General features: G+C 37.3%; 1 protein-coding gene across 1 annotated transcript in view; it reads left to right on the top strand.

Annotated features, from left to right (window-relative positions):
- LOC123561562 (persulfide dioxygenase ETHE1, mitochondrial-like) overlaps window positions 1-13272 on the top strand; it is a 40555-nt gene extending 27283 nt beyond the window's left edge. The window contains exons 6-7 of the mRNA XM_045354026.2: window positions 6529-6645; window positions 9852-13272. Coding sequence (XP_045209961.2) covers window positions 6529-6645; window positions 9852-9898 — 164 coding nt within the window. The 3' untranslated portion in view covers window positions 9899-13272. The remainder of the gene's footprint in view (window positions 1-6528; window positions 6646-9851) is intronic.
- The last annotated feature ends 3277 nt before the right edge of the window (window positions 13273-16549 follow it).

The following is a 16549-nucleotide window of genomic DNA, read 5'->3' as shown; positions in this document are numbered from 1 at the left end:
TTTTACATAGGAAAATCTTTAAAAAAAATTCTAAAAATAAACCAGAAGGCCTATATCTTAGATATTTGACATGTAGCATTGCCTAGTAGACTTTTACAAAGTTTATTCAAATCATGACCCCTGGGGTCAAATTGACCCTGCCCCATGGGCATAGAAAAATCTTCAAAATTTTCTAAAAATAAACCAGAAGAGCTTAGATATTTGACATGTAGCATTGCCTAGTGGACCTCTACAAAAAGTTTTCAAATCTTGTTTTTAAAGTTACTTAAAGAAAATTTCAACTATATTTTCTCCTAATTCTTTTGATTGATTTCTGTTATGATCTTTTGACCTTGAAGACTTGTCCTTAAGTGCAATGATAACAGGTGAGCGATATAGGGCCATCATGGCCCTCTTGTTTATACTTAGAAATTTTGATTTTCTTGTTTAAAGTTTTTGGTTAGGTTCACTTTTTCTCTAAAGAGCCACAGCTTTCAAATTTTGCATATTTGTTTATCATCATTAGGAGAGTAAGTAGACCAAGAACCATAACTCTAACCTGCATTTTTAGCTCACCTGTCACGAAGTAACAAGGTGAGCTATTGTGTCCACTTGATGTCCGTCGTGCGTTGTCCGTCGTCCGTCAACAATTTGTAAAAAAAATCTTCTTCTTGAAAACCACTGGGCAGAATTACACCAAACTTCACAAGAATGATACTTGGGTAGCCTCCTTTCAAAATTATTCAAAGAATTGAATTCCATGCAGAACTCTGGTTGCCATGACAACCGAAAGGAAAATTTTTAAAAATCTTCTTCTCATAAACCAGAAGCCCTAGAGCTTAGATATTTGGTGTGAAGCATTGCCTAGTGGACTTCTACCAATTTTGTTCAAATCATGACCCCGGGGTCAAAATTGACCCCGCCCCAGGGTTCACTTGATTTTACATAAGAAAATCTTAAAAAATCTTCTCAAAAACCAGAAGCCCTAGAGCTTAGATATTTGATATGTAGCATTGCCAAGTGGACTTCTACAAAATTTGTTCAAATCATGACCCCCGGGGTCAAAATTGACCCCACCCCAGGGGTCACTTGATTTTACATAGGAAAATATTAAAAAATCTTCTTCTCAAAAACCAGTAGCCCTAGAGCTTAGATATTTGACATGTAGCATTGACTAGTGGACCTCCACTAAAATTGTTCAAATTATGACCTGGGGGTCAAAATTGACCCCACCCTAGGGGTCACTTGATTTTACATAGGAAAATCTTCAAAAATTTTCTAAAAATAAACCAGAAGGCCTAGAGCTTAGATATTTCACGTGTAGCATTACCTAGTGGACCTCTACAAATTTGTTCATATCATGACCCCCTGGATCAAAATTGACCCAGCCCCAGGGGTCACATGATTTTACATAGGAAAATCTTCAAAAAATTTCTAAAAATAAACCAGAATGCCTAGAGCCTAGATATTTCACTTGTAGCATTGCCTAGTGGACCTCTACAAAATTTGTTCAAATCATGTCCCCCGGGGTCAAAATTGACTCTGCCCTAGGGGTCACTTGATTTTACATAAGAATTTTTTTTTAAAAATTCTAAAAATAAACCAGAAGGCCTAGATCTTAGATATTTGACATGAAGCATTGCCTGGTGGACCTCTACAAAAAGTTTTCAAATCTTGTTTTTATAGTTACTTTAAGAAAATTTCAACTATATTTTCTCATAATTCTTTTGATTGATTTTTATTATGATCTTTTGACCTTGAAGACTTGTCTTTAAGTGCAATGATAACAGGTGAGCGATATAGGGCCATCATGGCCCTCTTGTATCAGAATTATGGCCCTTTATGCGCACCTAATCTCCCGAACCCTTGCACACAATTAAATGAAACTTCACAGAACTGATCATGGTGCATGTTACGTTCTTTTAAATAAATATTCTGTAGAATTATGGGACTTCGTTTTTTGTTACTGTACTATACAGTCTGCATATGCAATCTTGTGCATGCCAAATCTCCTGACCCTTGCACACAATCAAAGAAAACTTCGCACAGGTGATCAATATCAATCCAAGTTGTGCATGGTGCATGTTACACTCTTTTAGATAAATATTCTGTAGAGTTATGGGACTTTGTTTTTTGTTACTGTACTATATAAATAGAGTCTGTATATGCAATCTTGTGCATGCTCAATCTCCCGAATCCTTGCACACAATTAAATGAAACTTTGCACAAATGATCAGTACCAATCCTAGTTGTGCACGGTGCATGTTATGTTCTTTTAGATAAATATTCTGCAGAGTTATGGGACTTTGTTTCTTGTTAGTGTTACTATGCTATATACATAGAGTCTATATGCAATCTTGTGCGCTCCTAATTTCCCCGATCCCTTGCACAAAATGTATTGGAACTTCACATGAGTGATAAGTGCCAACATTATTTGTGCGTGGTGCATGTTAGGAAAAAATGTTCAGAAAAATATTCTTAGCAGTTATGTGTCGTTGTTTTTTATGCCCCTGAAGGGAGGGGGGCATATTAGTTTTCCACTATCTGTCCGTTCGTTCGTCACAATGTAAACTTTTTGCATGAAGGCCAACGTTAACTTTTGCATGAAGGCACTTTACTCGCGAACGACTGCACCCAGGACCTTCAAGCTTCACATGCTGATAGTACTTATTGAGTTCACAATCCCTACTGACATTGGGGTCACCAGGCCCCGTGTTCACAAAACATTTTCAGTCTCAGCTGAGTTTGATAATGAAACTTTATTTGTCATTTATATCTAAATAGCCTGTTTAAAACTAAATTTTAAGTTAATAACTATTTTCAAATGACCTTTCATTATTGATGGGCAGTTTCAATTGGAATTAAGTCTTGAAGTTTTAGTAAAACTAATTATAAAATTTCAATCTCAAACTCAGCTGAGATCGAAAAATGTTTTGTGAACACGGGGCCAGGTCAAAGGTCAAGGCCACAGTGGCCAGTGTTAACTTTTTGCATGAAGGCACTTTACTCGCGAACCACTGCACACAGGACCTTCAAACTTCACATGTTGATAGTACTTGTTGAGTACACGACCACTATTGACATTGGGGTCACCAGGTCAAAGGTCAAGGTCATAGGGGCCAATGTTAACTTTTTGCATGAAGGCACTTTACCTGCGAACCACTGCACCAAGGACCTTCAAACTTCACATGCTGATAGTACTTATTGAGTACACAACCCCTACTGACTTTGGGGTCTCCAGGTCAAAGGTCAAGGTCACAGGGGCCAATGTTAACTTTTTGCATGAAGGCACTTTCTCGCAAACCACTGCACGCAGGAAGTTCAAACTTCACTTGCTGATAGTACTTACTGAGTACACGACCCCTATTGATTTTGGGGTCACAAGGTCAAAGGTCAAGGTCACCAGGTCAAAGGTCAAGGCGCTGTGGGGGCATTTGTCACCATTAGTGACAGCTCTTGTTTGTTACTATTCTATATACATAGAGTCTATATATATACAGTCCACATAATTTATAAACATCTTTTTATCCCAAAGTCATGACACCAAGCATGAAGGTTTTGTTAATAAGCCTAAAAACCAAACACTTGGTTCTTTATATCTAAATAATCAAAAACAAAGTACTGAGATATGGGGATTAAGTATGAAGATTGTTATTTTTAGCTTACCTGTCACATAGACCTGTCACATAGTGACAAGGTGAGCTTTTGTGATCACCCTTCGTCCGTTGTCCGTCGTCCGTCCGTCCGTGCGTCCGTCCGTCTGCACGATAGTGGTTTCATTTATGATTTTATTAGTCCCCTACTGGCTGAAAACCAGTTTCGGGGACTATAGGAATGCACTTTTCCGTCATTCCGTCCGTCCGTCTGTCCGTCCGTCCGTCCGCAATTTCGTGTCCGGTCCATAACTCTGTCATCCATGAAGGGATTTTCATATTACTTGGCACAAATGTTCCCCATGATGAGACGACGTGTCATGCGCAAAACCCGGACCCCTAGCTCAAAGGTCAAGGTCACAATTGGAGGTCAAAGGTCAACAGGGCTTTTTTCCTGTCCGGTCCACAACTCTCCCATCCTTGAAGGGATTTTAGTATTACTTGGCACAAATGTTCCCCATGATGAGATGATGTGTCATGCGCAAATCCCGGACCCCTAGCTCAAAGGTCAAGGTCACAATTGGAGGTCAAAGGTCAACAGGGCTTTTTTCCTGTCCGGTCCATAACTCTCCCATCCATGAAGGGATTTTAATATTACTTGGCACAAATGTTCCCCATGATGAGACGACGTGTCATGCGCAAAACCCGGACCCCTAGCTTAAAGGTCAAGGTCACAATTGGAGGTCAAAGGTCAACAAGGCTTTTTTCCTGTCCGGTCCATAACTCTCCCATCTATGAAGGGATTTTAATATTACTTGGCAGAAATGTACCTCATAATAAGACGATGTGTCATGCACAACTTTCAGACCCCTAGCTCAAAGGTCAAGGTCACACTAAGCAGTCAAATGTTAACATAGCATGAACAGGGTCTGTTTCGTGTCCGGTCCATAACTCTGACATTCATTAAGGGATTTTAATATCACTTAGCACAAGTGTTCCCCATGATGAGACGACGTGTCATGCGCAAATCCCGGACCCCTAGCTCAAAGGTCAAGGTCACAATTGGGGGTCAGAGGTCAACAGAGTTTTTTTCCTGTCCCTTCCATAACTGTGCCATCCATGAAGGGATTTTAATATTACTTGGCACAAATGTTTCCCATGATGAGACGACGTGTCATGCGCAACACCCGGTACCCTAGCTTAAAGGTCAAGGTCACACTTTGAGATCAAAGGTCAAGAGGATTTTTTTCCTGTCCGGTCTATAACTTTGTCATGCAAAGCAGGATTTAGATATCAGTTGGCACAAATATTCCCCTGGATGAGACAACATGTCATGCGCAAGAACCAGGTCCCTAGATCTAAAGTCAAGGTCATATTTAGAGGTCAAAGGTCAAATTCAAGAATGACTTTTTACGGAACATTTCTTCTTCATGCATGGAGGGATTTTGATGTAACTTGGAACAAATGTTCACCACCATGAGGCACCCTTGTTTTTAGAATTACGTCCCTTTGTTGTTACTATAAATAGATTTTATTGTAACTTTTTTATTACTGGCAGTAGAGAAAAATGGAGACCACTTTTCTGTGGTACAGCATGCATGTTACATCCAATTTTTAGGTGTATTTTGACCTATCTCTACCTGGTAAAGAGTTTATTGTGGACTTATATTATATAGATGGCCAGGTCCCATTATGGGTTCCAGAGTTATGGCCCCTGAAAGGGCCAGAATTAGCTATTTTGACCTTGTCTGCACAATAGCAGCTTCATTTATGATTTGAATTTAACCAAACTGGCACACAACTTGTATCACCATAAGATCTCGGTTCCTTTCTTGAACTGGCGAGATTCCATTATGGGTACCAGAGTGATGGCCCCTGAAAGGGCCAGAATTAGCTATTTTGACCTTGTCTGCACAATAGCAGCTTCATTTATGATTTGAATTTAATCAAATTTGCACAGAACTTGTGTCACCATAAGATCTCGGTTCCTTTCTTGAACCGGCCAGATCCCATAATGGGTTCCAGAATTATGGCCCCTGAAAGGGCCAAAATTAGCTATTTTGACCTTGTCTGCACAATAGCAGCATAATTTATGATTTGTTTTTAACCAAACTTGCACACAACTTGTATCACCACAAGATCTTGCTTCCTTTCTTCAACTGGCCAGATTCCATCATGGGTTCCAGAGTTATGGCCCCTTAAAGGTCCAAAATTGGCTATTTTGGCTTTTGCAGCCATATGGAGACTTCATTTATGGTTTTATTTGATACAAACTTCCAAAATATCTTCAACAACAATAAATCTTGGATTCCATGACAAATCAGATCCAATCGTGAGTTTCAGAGTTATTTTATATCTGATTACCTCCCCTGATTGGAATCAAAATGGATTTATATCAGTAAGTACTTACAGGACTTATTTGAAATTTCATTATTGTTATTAGTTGGACTGAGACAATCAGGGTAGATAACTATGGACTGATTTTATGTCAAATTACCTTCCTTTATTTCAAATTAAAATTGTTATATCTCCATAACTACTGAAGATACTAATCTGAAATTTCATTTATGTCAACAGATTTATTTGGCAGATCCTTCTTTTGTCCACTTACAATATTTTTTTTAATTACTTCCCTTTTACTTTACTATAAATAGCTTATTTTTAGTAACTTTTTTATTATTGGCCGTAGGGAAAACACGAGACCAGTTTTCTGTGGTACAACATGGATGGTACCCCCAATTTTTAGGTGTATTTTAAGATATCTATACCTTGTAAGATTTTTTTTTCTTTTTGGTTAAATTTCTTCCCTTTGTTGTTCCTGTCCTTTGGGCTTAGATATTTTTTCTGAGGACCTTCTTGTCCTCAAGTGCAATGATAACAGGTGAGCGATATAGGGCCATCATGGCCCTCTTGTTAATTTCTGTTATCATAATGATTATAACATTTGTGTTAACAGGACAAACCGTTTCAACAGTAGGGGAAGAAAAACAATTCAACCCACGTCTTACAAAGAGTAAGGAAGCTTTTGTGAAAATTATGCAAGAGCTCAACTTGCCATATCCGAAACAGATAGGTAAGTATGACTTATCCTTTCAACTGAGGATAAAAAGAATATATTCCACTGTTTGATATACAGTGAAACACCGCTTGCTCGAGCATTGATGACTCAAGCACCCGGGCTCGCTTGAGCAATTCATGTGGTCCCAGCCGATCTCTTTCTTTTTATACGCCGGAAGGGACGTATTATGTTATGACGCTGGTGTCCGTCTGTCCGTCCGTCTGTCCATTAGCAATTTTGTGTCCGCTCTGTAACTCTTGAACCACTTGAAGGATTTCAAGGAACTTGACACAAATGTTCACCACACCGAGACGATGTGCAGAGCGCATGTTTTGGATGTCTCTCTTCAAGGTCAAGGTCACACTTAGGAGTCAAAGGTCATATCAGTTTGTTTTGTGTCCGCTCTGTAACTCTTGAACCCCTTGAAGGATTTCAAAGAAACTTGACACAAATCTTCACCACACCAAGACAACTTGCAGAGCGCATGTTCCGGATGACTTGCTTCAAGGTCAAGGTCACACTTAGAGTTCAAAAGTCATATCAGTTTGTTTCATGTCCGCTCTGTAACTCTTGAACTGCTGGAAGGATTTCAAAGAAACTTGGCAGAAATGTTCACCAAATTGTAACGATGTGCAGAGCGCATGTTTCGGGTGACTCGCTTCAAGGTCAAGGTCACACTTAAGGGTCAAAGGTCATATATGACTTTGCTTTGTGTATATTGCTCTGCATTGCAGTGCTCTTGTTTTTATCAATCCCCAGCCGTGGCGGAAGGATTATAGGAATGGTCTGCGTCCATTCGTCCGTCCTTCCGTCCGTCTTTCCGTCCTTCCGTCCGTAACAAAATCGTGTCCGGTCCATATCTCCTAAACCCCTTGAAGGATTTTCATGAAACTTGGGTCAAATGATCACCTCATCAAGACGATGTGCAGAACCCATGAGTCAGCCTTGTCTGTTCAAGGTCAAGGTCACAACTCAAGGTCAAAGGTTTGAGCCTGCCATTTTGTGTCCGCTCTATATCTCCTAAACCCCTGGAAGGAATTTTATAAAACTTTTGTCAAATGATCACCTCATCAAGACGATGTGCAGAATTCATGAGTCAGCCATGCCGGCTCAAGGTCAAGGTCACAACTCAAGGTCAAAGGTTTGAGCCTTCCATTTTGTGTCCGCTCTATATCTCTTAAACCCCTTGAAGGAATTTTATAAAACTTGGGTCAAATGATCACCTCATCAAGACGATGTGCAGAACCCATGACTCAGCCATGCCGGCTCAAGGTCAAGGTCACAACTAAGGGTCAAAGGTTTGAGCCTTCCATTTTGTGTCCGCTGTATATCTCCTAAACCCCTTAAAGGATTTTCATCAAACTTGGGTCAAACGATCACCTCATCAAGGCGATGTGCAGAACTTATGAGTCAGCCATGTCGGCTCAAGGTCAAGGTCACAACTGAAGGTCAAAGGTTTGACCCTTCCATTTCATGTCCGCTCTGTATCTCCTAAACCCCTTGAAGGAATTTTATAAAACTTGGGTCAAATGATTACCTCATCAGAACGATGTGCAGAAATTATGAGTCAACCATGCCAGCTCAAGGTCAAGGTCACAACTAAGGGTCGAAGGTTTGAGCCTTCCATTTGGTGTCCACTCTGCATCTCCTTAACCCCTTGAAGGATTTTCATCAAACTTGGGTCAAATGATCACCTCATCAAGAACTCATGAGTCAGCCATGTCAACTCAAGGTCAAGGTCACAACTGAAGGTCAAAGGTTTCAGCTCTGTATCTCCTAAACCCCTTGAAGGATTTTCATGAAACTTTGGTCAAATGATCACCTCATCAAGACGCTGTGCAGAATTCATGAGTCAGCCATGTCAGTTCAAGGTCAAGGTCACAGCTAAAATCGAAGGTGTACCCTTTCACTATCCATAGCAGTGGCGGGGGATTTAGCTGTCTTTCAGACTGCCTTGTTTTAATTTAATTGATCGATTACTGTTTGGTTTAGATTAAAGCAAGTATGTTCTTACTTATTACATGTTTTCTGCGGGATTGAGAAGATAATTATTCATGAGATTTTAATATTGTGGGGTTTTTTTGCATGTCCTATTATATACTAGTATACGCTGAATGAGAATCTAATTTCTATCTGCACTTGTTGATAAATACAGAAAAAAGTCTTAGTTGTTTCTTCACATGTGCCATTTACAAATTACATATTGAAACGTCTATCATAGTTAACGTTTGTAATACGTTGTTTGAAAATGTCATGTGTGTGTCATTATTACGCATTACCGTTTCCTCTGAAATGGTCCCGAACAAACTTCTATTTTCTTCGTATGTTGGTCAATGTTCGGGTCGCTCTAAACCATAGATAACTCGAGCATTTTGCTCATCCCCATGCGACCTCGAGCGAGCTGTGTTTCACTGTAATCAAATTTTCATTAATTGTCTTGGAGACTAGTTTTCAAGCATTCAGTGGTTAAGTCATTCCCTGAAATTGTACCCAGTGAATAATTAAAATTCCAATCTAGAATTGGAGGCATATAGACTGTAGTATGATACACAGTAAAACACCATTTGCTCAAGGTTGCAAGGTGATAACATATTGCTTGATTAAAACAGGGTTTTGAACAATTCTGATATAGAAAATGTAGGAAAAACAGCTTTGGACCACATGAATTGTCCAAGCCATTGATACTCAGCCAAGCAGCTTTTCACTGTTAATTCAGTGTAAATTTGTATCACTGCAAAATCTATCTGAAATTTGCATGGGAAAAAAATGAAAATCAGTATTACAGTATATCTAGTAACAGGATAATTAGGATGTCAGTTACACCCAAATAATAGTACAAAATAATAGTACAAATGTATGTTTGACTTAAAGTTTTTCAAAACTTTAAGGGTGAGCCAGACTTCATATTTCGAGCCCTTCTGCCTTAGAGTGGTGGGTCCCACCTATACATGTTGGCTAGTATTAATCCAAAGCCCTGCTAACAGTTTACTTTTTTAATCTTCTGAATAGTGTCTGTGGGAAGGCATAAGTTTAAAGATGAAATTTGCTTTCATGATTGAATAGTTTAGATAGTTGTGATGAGATATCACAAAAGGCCTTTCACAGTGGAAGCTTTGGAAAGTGATTTAGACACATAAGCACAATGATTAAGGCTTTGCTTTTCCCTGACTTTTCATTATATTTGATAAGGGCTGTAACTTTGTGGGTTTTTTTTCTTTCAGATAAAGCATTGCCAGCCAATCTTCTGTGTGGAATCCAGCCTTCATGAGTTGGGAGTACAGGCTTCCTGTGATAAATTTAATGTGACATTAGTCTTTCCTTAACAATACACAAGAAAGACATGAAAATTTTTACACATGTGCTATACTATACATAATTATGCTCAGAAGGTGGTGAACTATATTTACATGGAAGTTGTTACTGTAAATATATATAGTCCTATTTTATTCACTCGCATTTGGATCATTTGATATCTCCCTTCACTCAAACTCAGGTCCTGGCAAAATCGCTTTGTTTAAGTTACTATTCTACCTTGAATTACTGGAATCCTGATGGCTCAAACTCTCCAACAGTACATCTAGTTATGATGATTACTTATAGTGTAGATGATACCTTTTGGATCCAACAACAAAATATGACAAATAGTTCACACATTTCTTGAGTGAAAACTTTACACAAAAGTAAAGGTAATTGCCAATAGAAAGTTTAACTGCCTAAAATTTTGTTATATTCACTCAATGTACTTTCTGACTTAACGCATTTTAATATTGATTTTATATTGATGGTATATTTATGGTTATTTTGAATAAGCTTAAAATTTTATAATAGAATCAAGTATCGTTAAATAGTTTGACTTAAATATGTATGCCAGTATAGAAATCTCAGTTAGCTCAAAATGTCAATAGTTCAAACAAATCTCTGCAGGTCGTGTGAGTTTGAGTGAATGCAGTTGGACTGTACAATGTATATAGAAGATTTTAACCTGTGCTTAAAGCAGTTTTAAGTTCGAGTGAATGCAGTTGGACTGAAAATGTATATAGAAATTTTTAAACTGTGCTTAAAGCAGTATGGAAGGACATGCTTGTACAGAGGTCTTGTCTTACAGAATGTGAAAACATACACTGAACAAAAATGAAAATGGCCTTACAAATTTGTTTTTCCTTTTTTTATTATTTTCCAGTTACTGCAAAGAGAACATCACATTTATTCATTTTCTCATTGCCAATAGTTTTAGCAAAAACAGAATCCAATTTAAAGGCATTCCAATTTTGAACATAACCTTGTAGAATGTGACCAAACTTTTAATTTACCTATTCTATGATTCTCTTCAAATATAAGGCAATACCATTAATAATATATCTCATTCTAAACTTTTTAAAATTTTCAAAATATCCGATAAGTTTTTGTTAGTGATTGTGAAAAGGTGTTTTATACTGTACATTCTAGTGGTTACATTTTGGAAAAATAATTTGGGTGGAAGAATAAGCAATTTTCTACTGAATACATGTAATATTTTATTTGCATCTTGGGACTAGTAGTGATTAAAATATCTTCTAAGAAACAAAATCATTTGTGGATGTGAGCTGAAATGTTTCCTTCTGAAACACTTAAAAGCTACATTTGTCAGTTTCACTTACTGCCAATCTGTGGAGCAATTGCAAATTGGTTTTTAATGGTTAAACATTATGTGTTTCTAAAATTTACATTCCACGGAATTGCAAGTATTTGTATCTTGTATTTACAAAGGTCTATTTTGACTTTGATTGAGTAATGGATTTGTTAAATATTTCAAAAGCCATATTACACGATATTTTGATCGCATGACAAAAGAAGCAATAATATGTACTAGTATTTAAAACAATGTAATTAAGTCTTTGTAACAGGAGTAATACTTCCATGTCGACAAATATGCAATACATGTAATTTAAGATATATTTTGGTGTTTTATTTTCTGGCGTTAATGTCTAAACATACTGTTGAAACTTAATATCTTTACTTAACATCTTTTTACTTTACAGGGGGTTTGAATGCGTAACTGTTTATACATTGTATCACAAAATCGCAGTATCATATTGATGCTATGGTTAGCTGAAGTAAATCCTGTATGTATTGTTTCTAACTATTAAAGTGCTGTTAGCGCTTGTGCCATATTTGGAATGAATTCTTTTCATACACGTACTAACATAAATCACCTTCCATCAGTACTGTACTATCAGTACCTTGATTTTTCGCTTGTGGTCAGTATATGAAAAAATCTTAATGTTGTTTGGTTCATATTAGGTCAAGCCGTATATTTATGTTTTCTGTACTCAGCAGTTGATTGGTCGATAGTTGACATACCAAGTTATCAGACAAGCTATTTTATTGAAGTTAAGTATAATTTAATTAAAAAACAACTTTTTTTACGCATGCCAAATGGTTCCTAAAAGCATCACTTTTGCTCTTGGTATCTGGAAGCTTTTTGTAAGTTACAAATCTGTTCATATATCAGTGTAAGTGGGCCTAAGTTGCTTACCTCAAGAGGGAAATAAAACATATTATTCTTTGATAACAGTCTGTTTTGTGTAAAACTTTGACCCCAGTAGCTGTACCATATTTGCCCAAAAAGGATCATCTTGAACAAACTTCTCAGTGGAGCACTAAATCCTATTACATTTTTGTTAATTACAGATAAAAGCCACTTTTTCTGTTCTGTTTAGTGAAATGGTTTTATTATAGTTACCAATAATGCAACAAAATCATACAATGAAATGATGTCCTTCAAAGTATATTTAAGCAGAGTAGCTTTCTACTCGGCTACAAATAGCTGCTACTTTTAGATGAATAGAGTTTACACTACTGGTACTGATGATAAACCCGAACAGATGATAAAGTCGACCACCTTGGAAATATTCGATTGCAATCGGTTATTTATAAAATTGAACACACCATCTAATAGTTTCCACTTACAACACCAACTGGTGTAAATAAAAACAAAATTGGTAAATATTCTGTATAAATAAATGACTTACATTTATCTGTATAAAAAATATTTATCCAAAATTACTGGGGAAGAGGGTGTTTTATTGCACATGCTCACTGTCGCCACATGATGGCCTGACATGGGGTCACTTTTCATTACTTGATCAGGAATGACTGTTGCAGCTTTTTGGGGAAAGTTTCAATACAATACTACGAAGAAAAGTATGTAAATGACAAAGTGGTCGAATTTATCATCAGTCAACCTTCGTACAGTCCCCATTTTACAAACCCCTTTCAGGGCCTCACTTCGTGTGAGTTTGCTAACTAAATATAAATTTGAATTATGTAAAGTTTTCAGCAAATGTTAGGCTTTATATTGATACCGACCATTGATTACAAATTGCAGAAATAAAAAAGTTACAGGTAAAAAACCTCATTTTCTGTTCGGGTTTATCATTAGTACCAGTATTGAAAGACCGGGAGGTCAGGTTAAATTTTACAGGTTTGTATTGCACCTCGACGCTGTAGTCACGGTACAGCCGAGCTATACATATAATTATTTTTTTTACATTTTTTACATATATATGAATGATCAAAAGTTTATGAACATTTTCTACATTGTTGTTGCACCTCATGATGCTATATTTTGATTAATGTGTTATTAAAGTACACTTACCCATATTTTTGTTTTTTTATCCTTTATTCTTTTACAAGCCACTTTGCAGACATAGCTTTAGTAAAACCAAGGTCTTACCCTTTTACATGCCATACTTTACAGAGATGCGTATACTGTGATGTAATAACAGATGGTATGTCTGAAGCCCAATGTCCGTAATCTTGGATTCATGTATGGAAGGTGTCAGTTTCTTGCAGAGAACAAGTCTGTAATGGTATAGCCTCAAGGAACTTAGGTGGAATGGCAGCCTTTACATTACATACAGTTTAAATAGTGCCACACTCATATCACAGACTTAACAAGTGAATGAAGTATTGCCATGCAATACAAAGTCCCCTACTGGAAGGCAACTAATTTTCTCTACTCCAGTATTAAACATAATGGACATATCTGTCAATGATATATAACAATAGTCAACTTTATATACAAAATGTTATAACAAAACACTTGGATAAAAATTTATATATATAAAAACCTACAGTTGTTTTCATATTGCATTTTTTGGCCTATTATCAAAAAGGGGTCATAGGTTATTTATAGTAACACTTTACCAGGTAGAGACGGGTCAAAATGTTTCTAAAAATTGGATGTAACATGCATGTTGTACCACAGAAAACTGGTCTTGATTTTTTTCCTATGGCCAGTAATAAATTAATTACAATATAAAATGTATTTATAGTAAAAACAAAGAGACGTAATTCTAAATACAAGAGGGCCAAGATGGTCCTAGGTCGCTCACCTGAGAAACACACCATAACAGTGTAAACATATTTGACCTAGTGATTTCATGGAAACAAATATTCTGACCAATTTTCATTAAGAATGGACCAAAAATATGGTCTCAAGTGTAAACAAGTATTTTCTTCAATTTGACATAGTGACCTAGTTTTTTAACCAAGATGACCTACATTCAAACTTGACCTAGATTTGATCAAGGCAATCATTCTGACCAAATTTCATGAACCTCAATTGAAAAATACAGCCTCTATCACATGCAAAACGTTCTTCTCTTTGATTTGTCCTAGCGACCTAGTTTTCGACCCCAGATGACCCATATTCAAAAAATGACCGTAATTTCATCAAGGCTATCATTCTGACCAAATTTCATGAAGATCAATTGAAAAATACAGTCTCTATTGCATACACAATGTTCTTTGGTTTGACCTAGTGACCTAGTTTTTGACACAGATGACCAATATTCTAACTTGACCTAGATTTCATCAAGGCAATCATTCTGATTAAATTTCATGAAGATCCAGCGTAAAATGTAGCCCCTATTGCATACACAAGGTTTTTCTTTAATTTGACTGGGTTACCTAGTTTTGACCCTAGTTGACCCATATTCAAACTTGACCTAGATTTCATCCAGAAAAACATTCTGATCAAGTTTCATGAAGATCCGGTGAAAAATACAGCCCCTGTTGCACACACAAGGTTTTTCTTTGATTTGACTTAGTGACCTAGTTTTTGAACCCAGATGACCCATATTGGAATTTGACCTAGATTTCATCAAGGCAATCATTCTGACCAAAATTCATGAAGATTAATTGAAAAATACAGCCTCTATCACATACACAAGGTTTTTCTTTGATTTGACCTAGTGACCTAGTTTTTGACCCCAGATGACCTATTTTCGAAATTGGCCTAGATGTCATCAAGATTATCATTCTGACCAAAATTCATGAAGATCAATTGAAAAATACAGCCTCTATCGCATACACAAGGTTTTTCTTTGATTTGACCTAGTTTTTGACCCCAGATGACCCATTTTCGAACTTGGCCTAGATTTTATCAAGGTTATCATTCTGACAAAATTCCATGAAGGTCAGTTGAAAAATACAGCCTCTAACGCATACACAAGCTAAATGTTGACATACGACAGACAGACATCGGACATCGAGCGATCACAATAACTCACCTGAGCATTGCTAACGAGGGTGCCTCATGGTGGTGCACATTTTTGCCAAGTTACATCAAAATCCTGTGCATGAAAAAGAGCTGCTCTGAACAGTCATTCTTGTATTTGACCTGTGGCCTCTATGTGTGACCTTGACCTTAGACCTAGGGATCAGGTTCTTGCGCATGATACTCCGTCACATGGTGGTGAACATTTGTGCCAAGTAATATTAAAATCCCCTTAAGGATTGTTGAGTTGCAGACTGGACAGGAAAAAAGACCTTTTGGCCTTTGACTTCCAAGTGTGACCTTGACCTTCCAGCTAAGGGCTCGGGTGTAGCGCACAACACATTGTCTCATCCAGGGGAATGTTTGTGCAAACTGATATTTAAATTCTGTTTTGCATGATAAAGTTATAGACCGGACAGGAGAAGTCCCATTGACCTTTGATCTCAAAGTGTAACCTTGTCTTTTAAGCTCGGGCTCTGTGTGTTGCACATGACATGTCATCTCATCATTGGGAACATTTATGCCAAGTTATATTAAAATCCCTTGATGTATGACAGAGTTCTGAACTGGACAGGAAAAAAAACCTATTAACCTTTGACCTCCAATTGGCCTTAGAGCTAGGGATCCGGGTTTTGCGCGTAACACGTCATTTGATCATGGGGAACATTTGTGCCAAGTAATATTAAAATCCCTTTATGGATGGCAGATTTTGGACCCGACAGGAAAAAGGCCCTCTTGACTTTTGACCTTCAATTGTGATCTTGACCTTTAAGCTAGGGGTCCGGGATTTGCGCAAGACACATCATGGCTTATATTTGTGCCAAGTGATATTAAAACCCTTAATGAATGGCGGAGTTATGGACCAGACACAAAACAGACCCTGTTCATGCTATGTTAACATTTAACTGCCAAGTGTGACCTTGAACTTTGAGCTAGGGGTCTGAAAGTTGTGCATTTCACATAGTCTTATTATAATTTATGCCAAGTAATATTAAAATCCCTTCATGGATGGCATAGTTATGGACCAGACAGGAAAAAAACCCTGTTGACCTGTGACCTCCAATTGTGACCTTGACCTTTAAGGAACATTTGTGCCAAGTAATATTACAAGAGCTGTCAGTCGACAGCACGCTCGACTATTCTCAGTGCTTGATAGTATAATATAAGCTATGAGTAAAACTATAACATTACAATAAGCATATTCTAAGTCGAAAAGGGGCCATAATTCAGTCAAAATGCTTGATAGAGTTGCCTCCTCCTGTTTACAGACTGGGGTCATGATGGTAAACAAGTATGCAAAATATGAAAGCAGTAACTCAATGGACTTTGAAAATATCTGGGGTGGTACGCAAACTTTAACATTTATTCTAAGTCAAA

The sequence above is a fragment of the Mercenaria mercenaria genome, chromosome 10, assembly GCF_021730395.1.
Source record: "Mercenaria mercenaria strain notata chromosome 10, MADL_Memer_1, whole genome shotgun sequence".
Taxonomy (NCBI): Eukaryota; Metazoa; Mollusca; class Bivalvia; order Venerida; family Veneridae; genus Mercenaria; species Mercenaria mercenaria.
The sequence above is the reverse complement of the archived record's forward strand: the minus strand, read 5'-3'. Positions and strand labels throughout refer to the sequence as shown.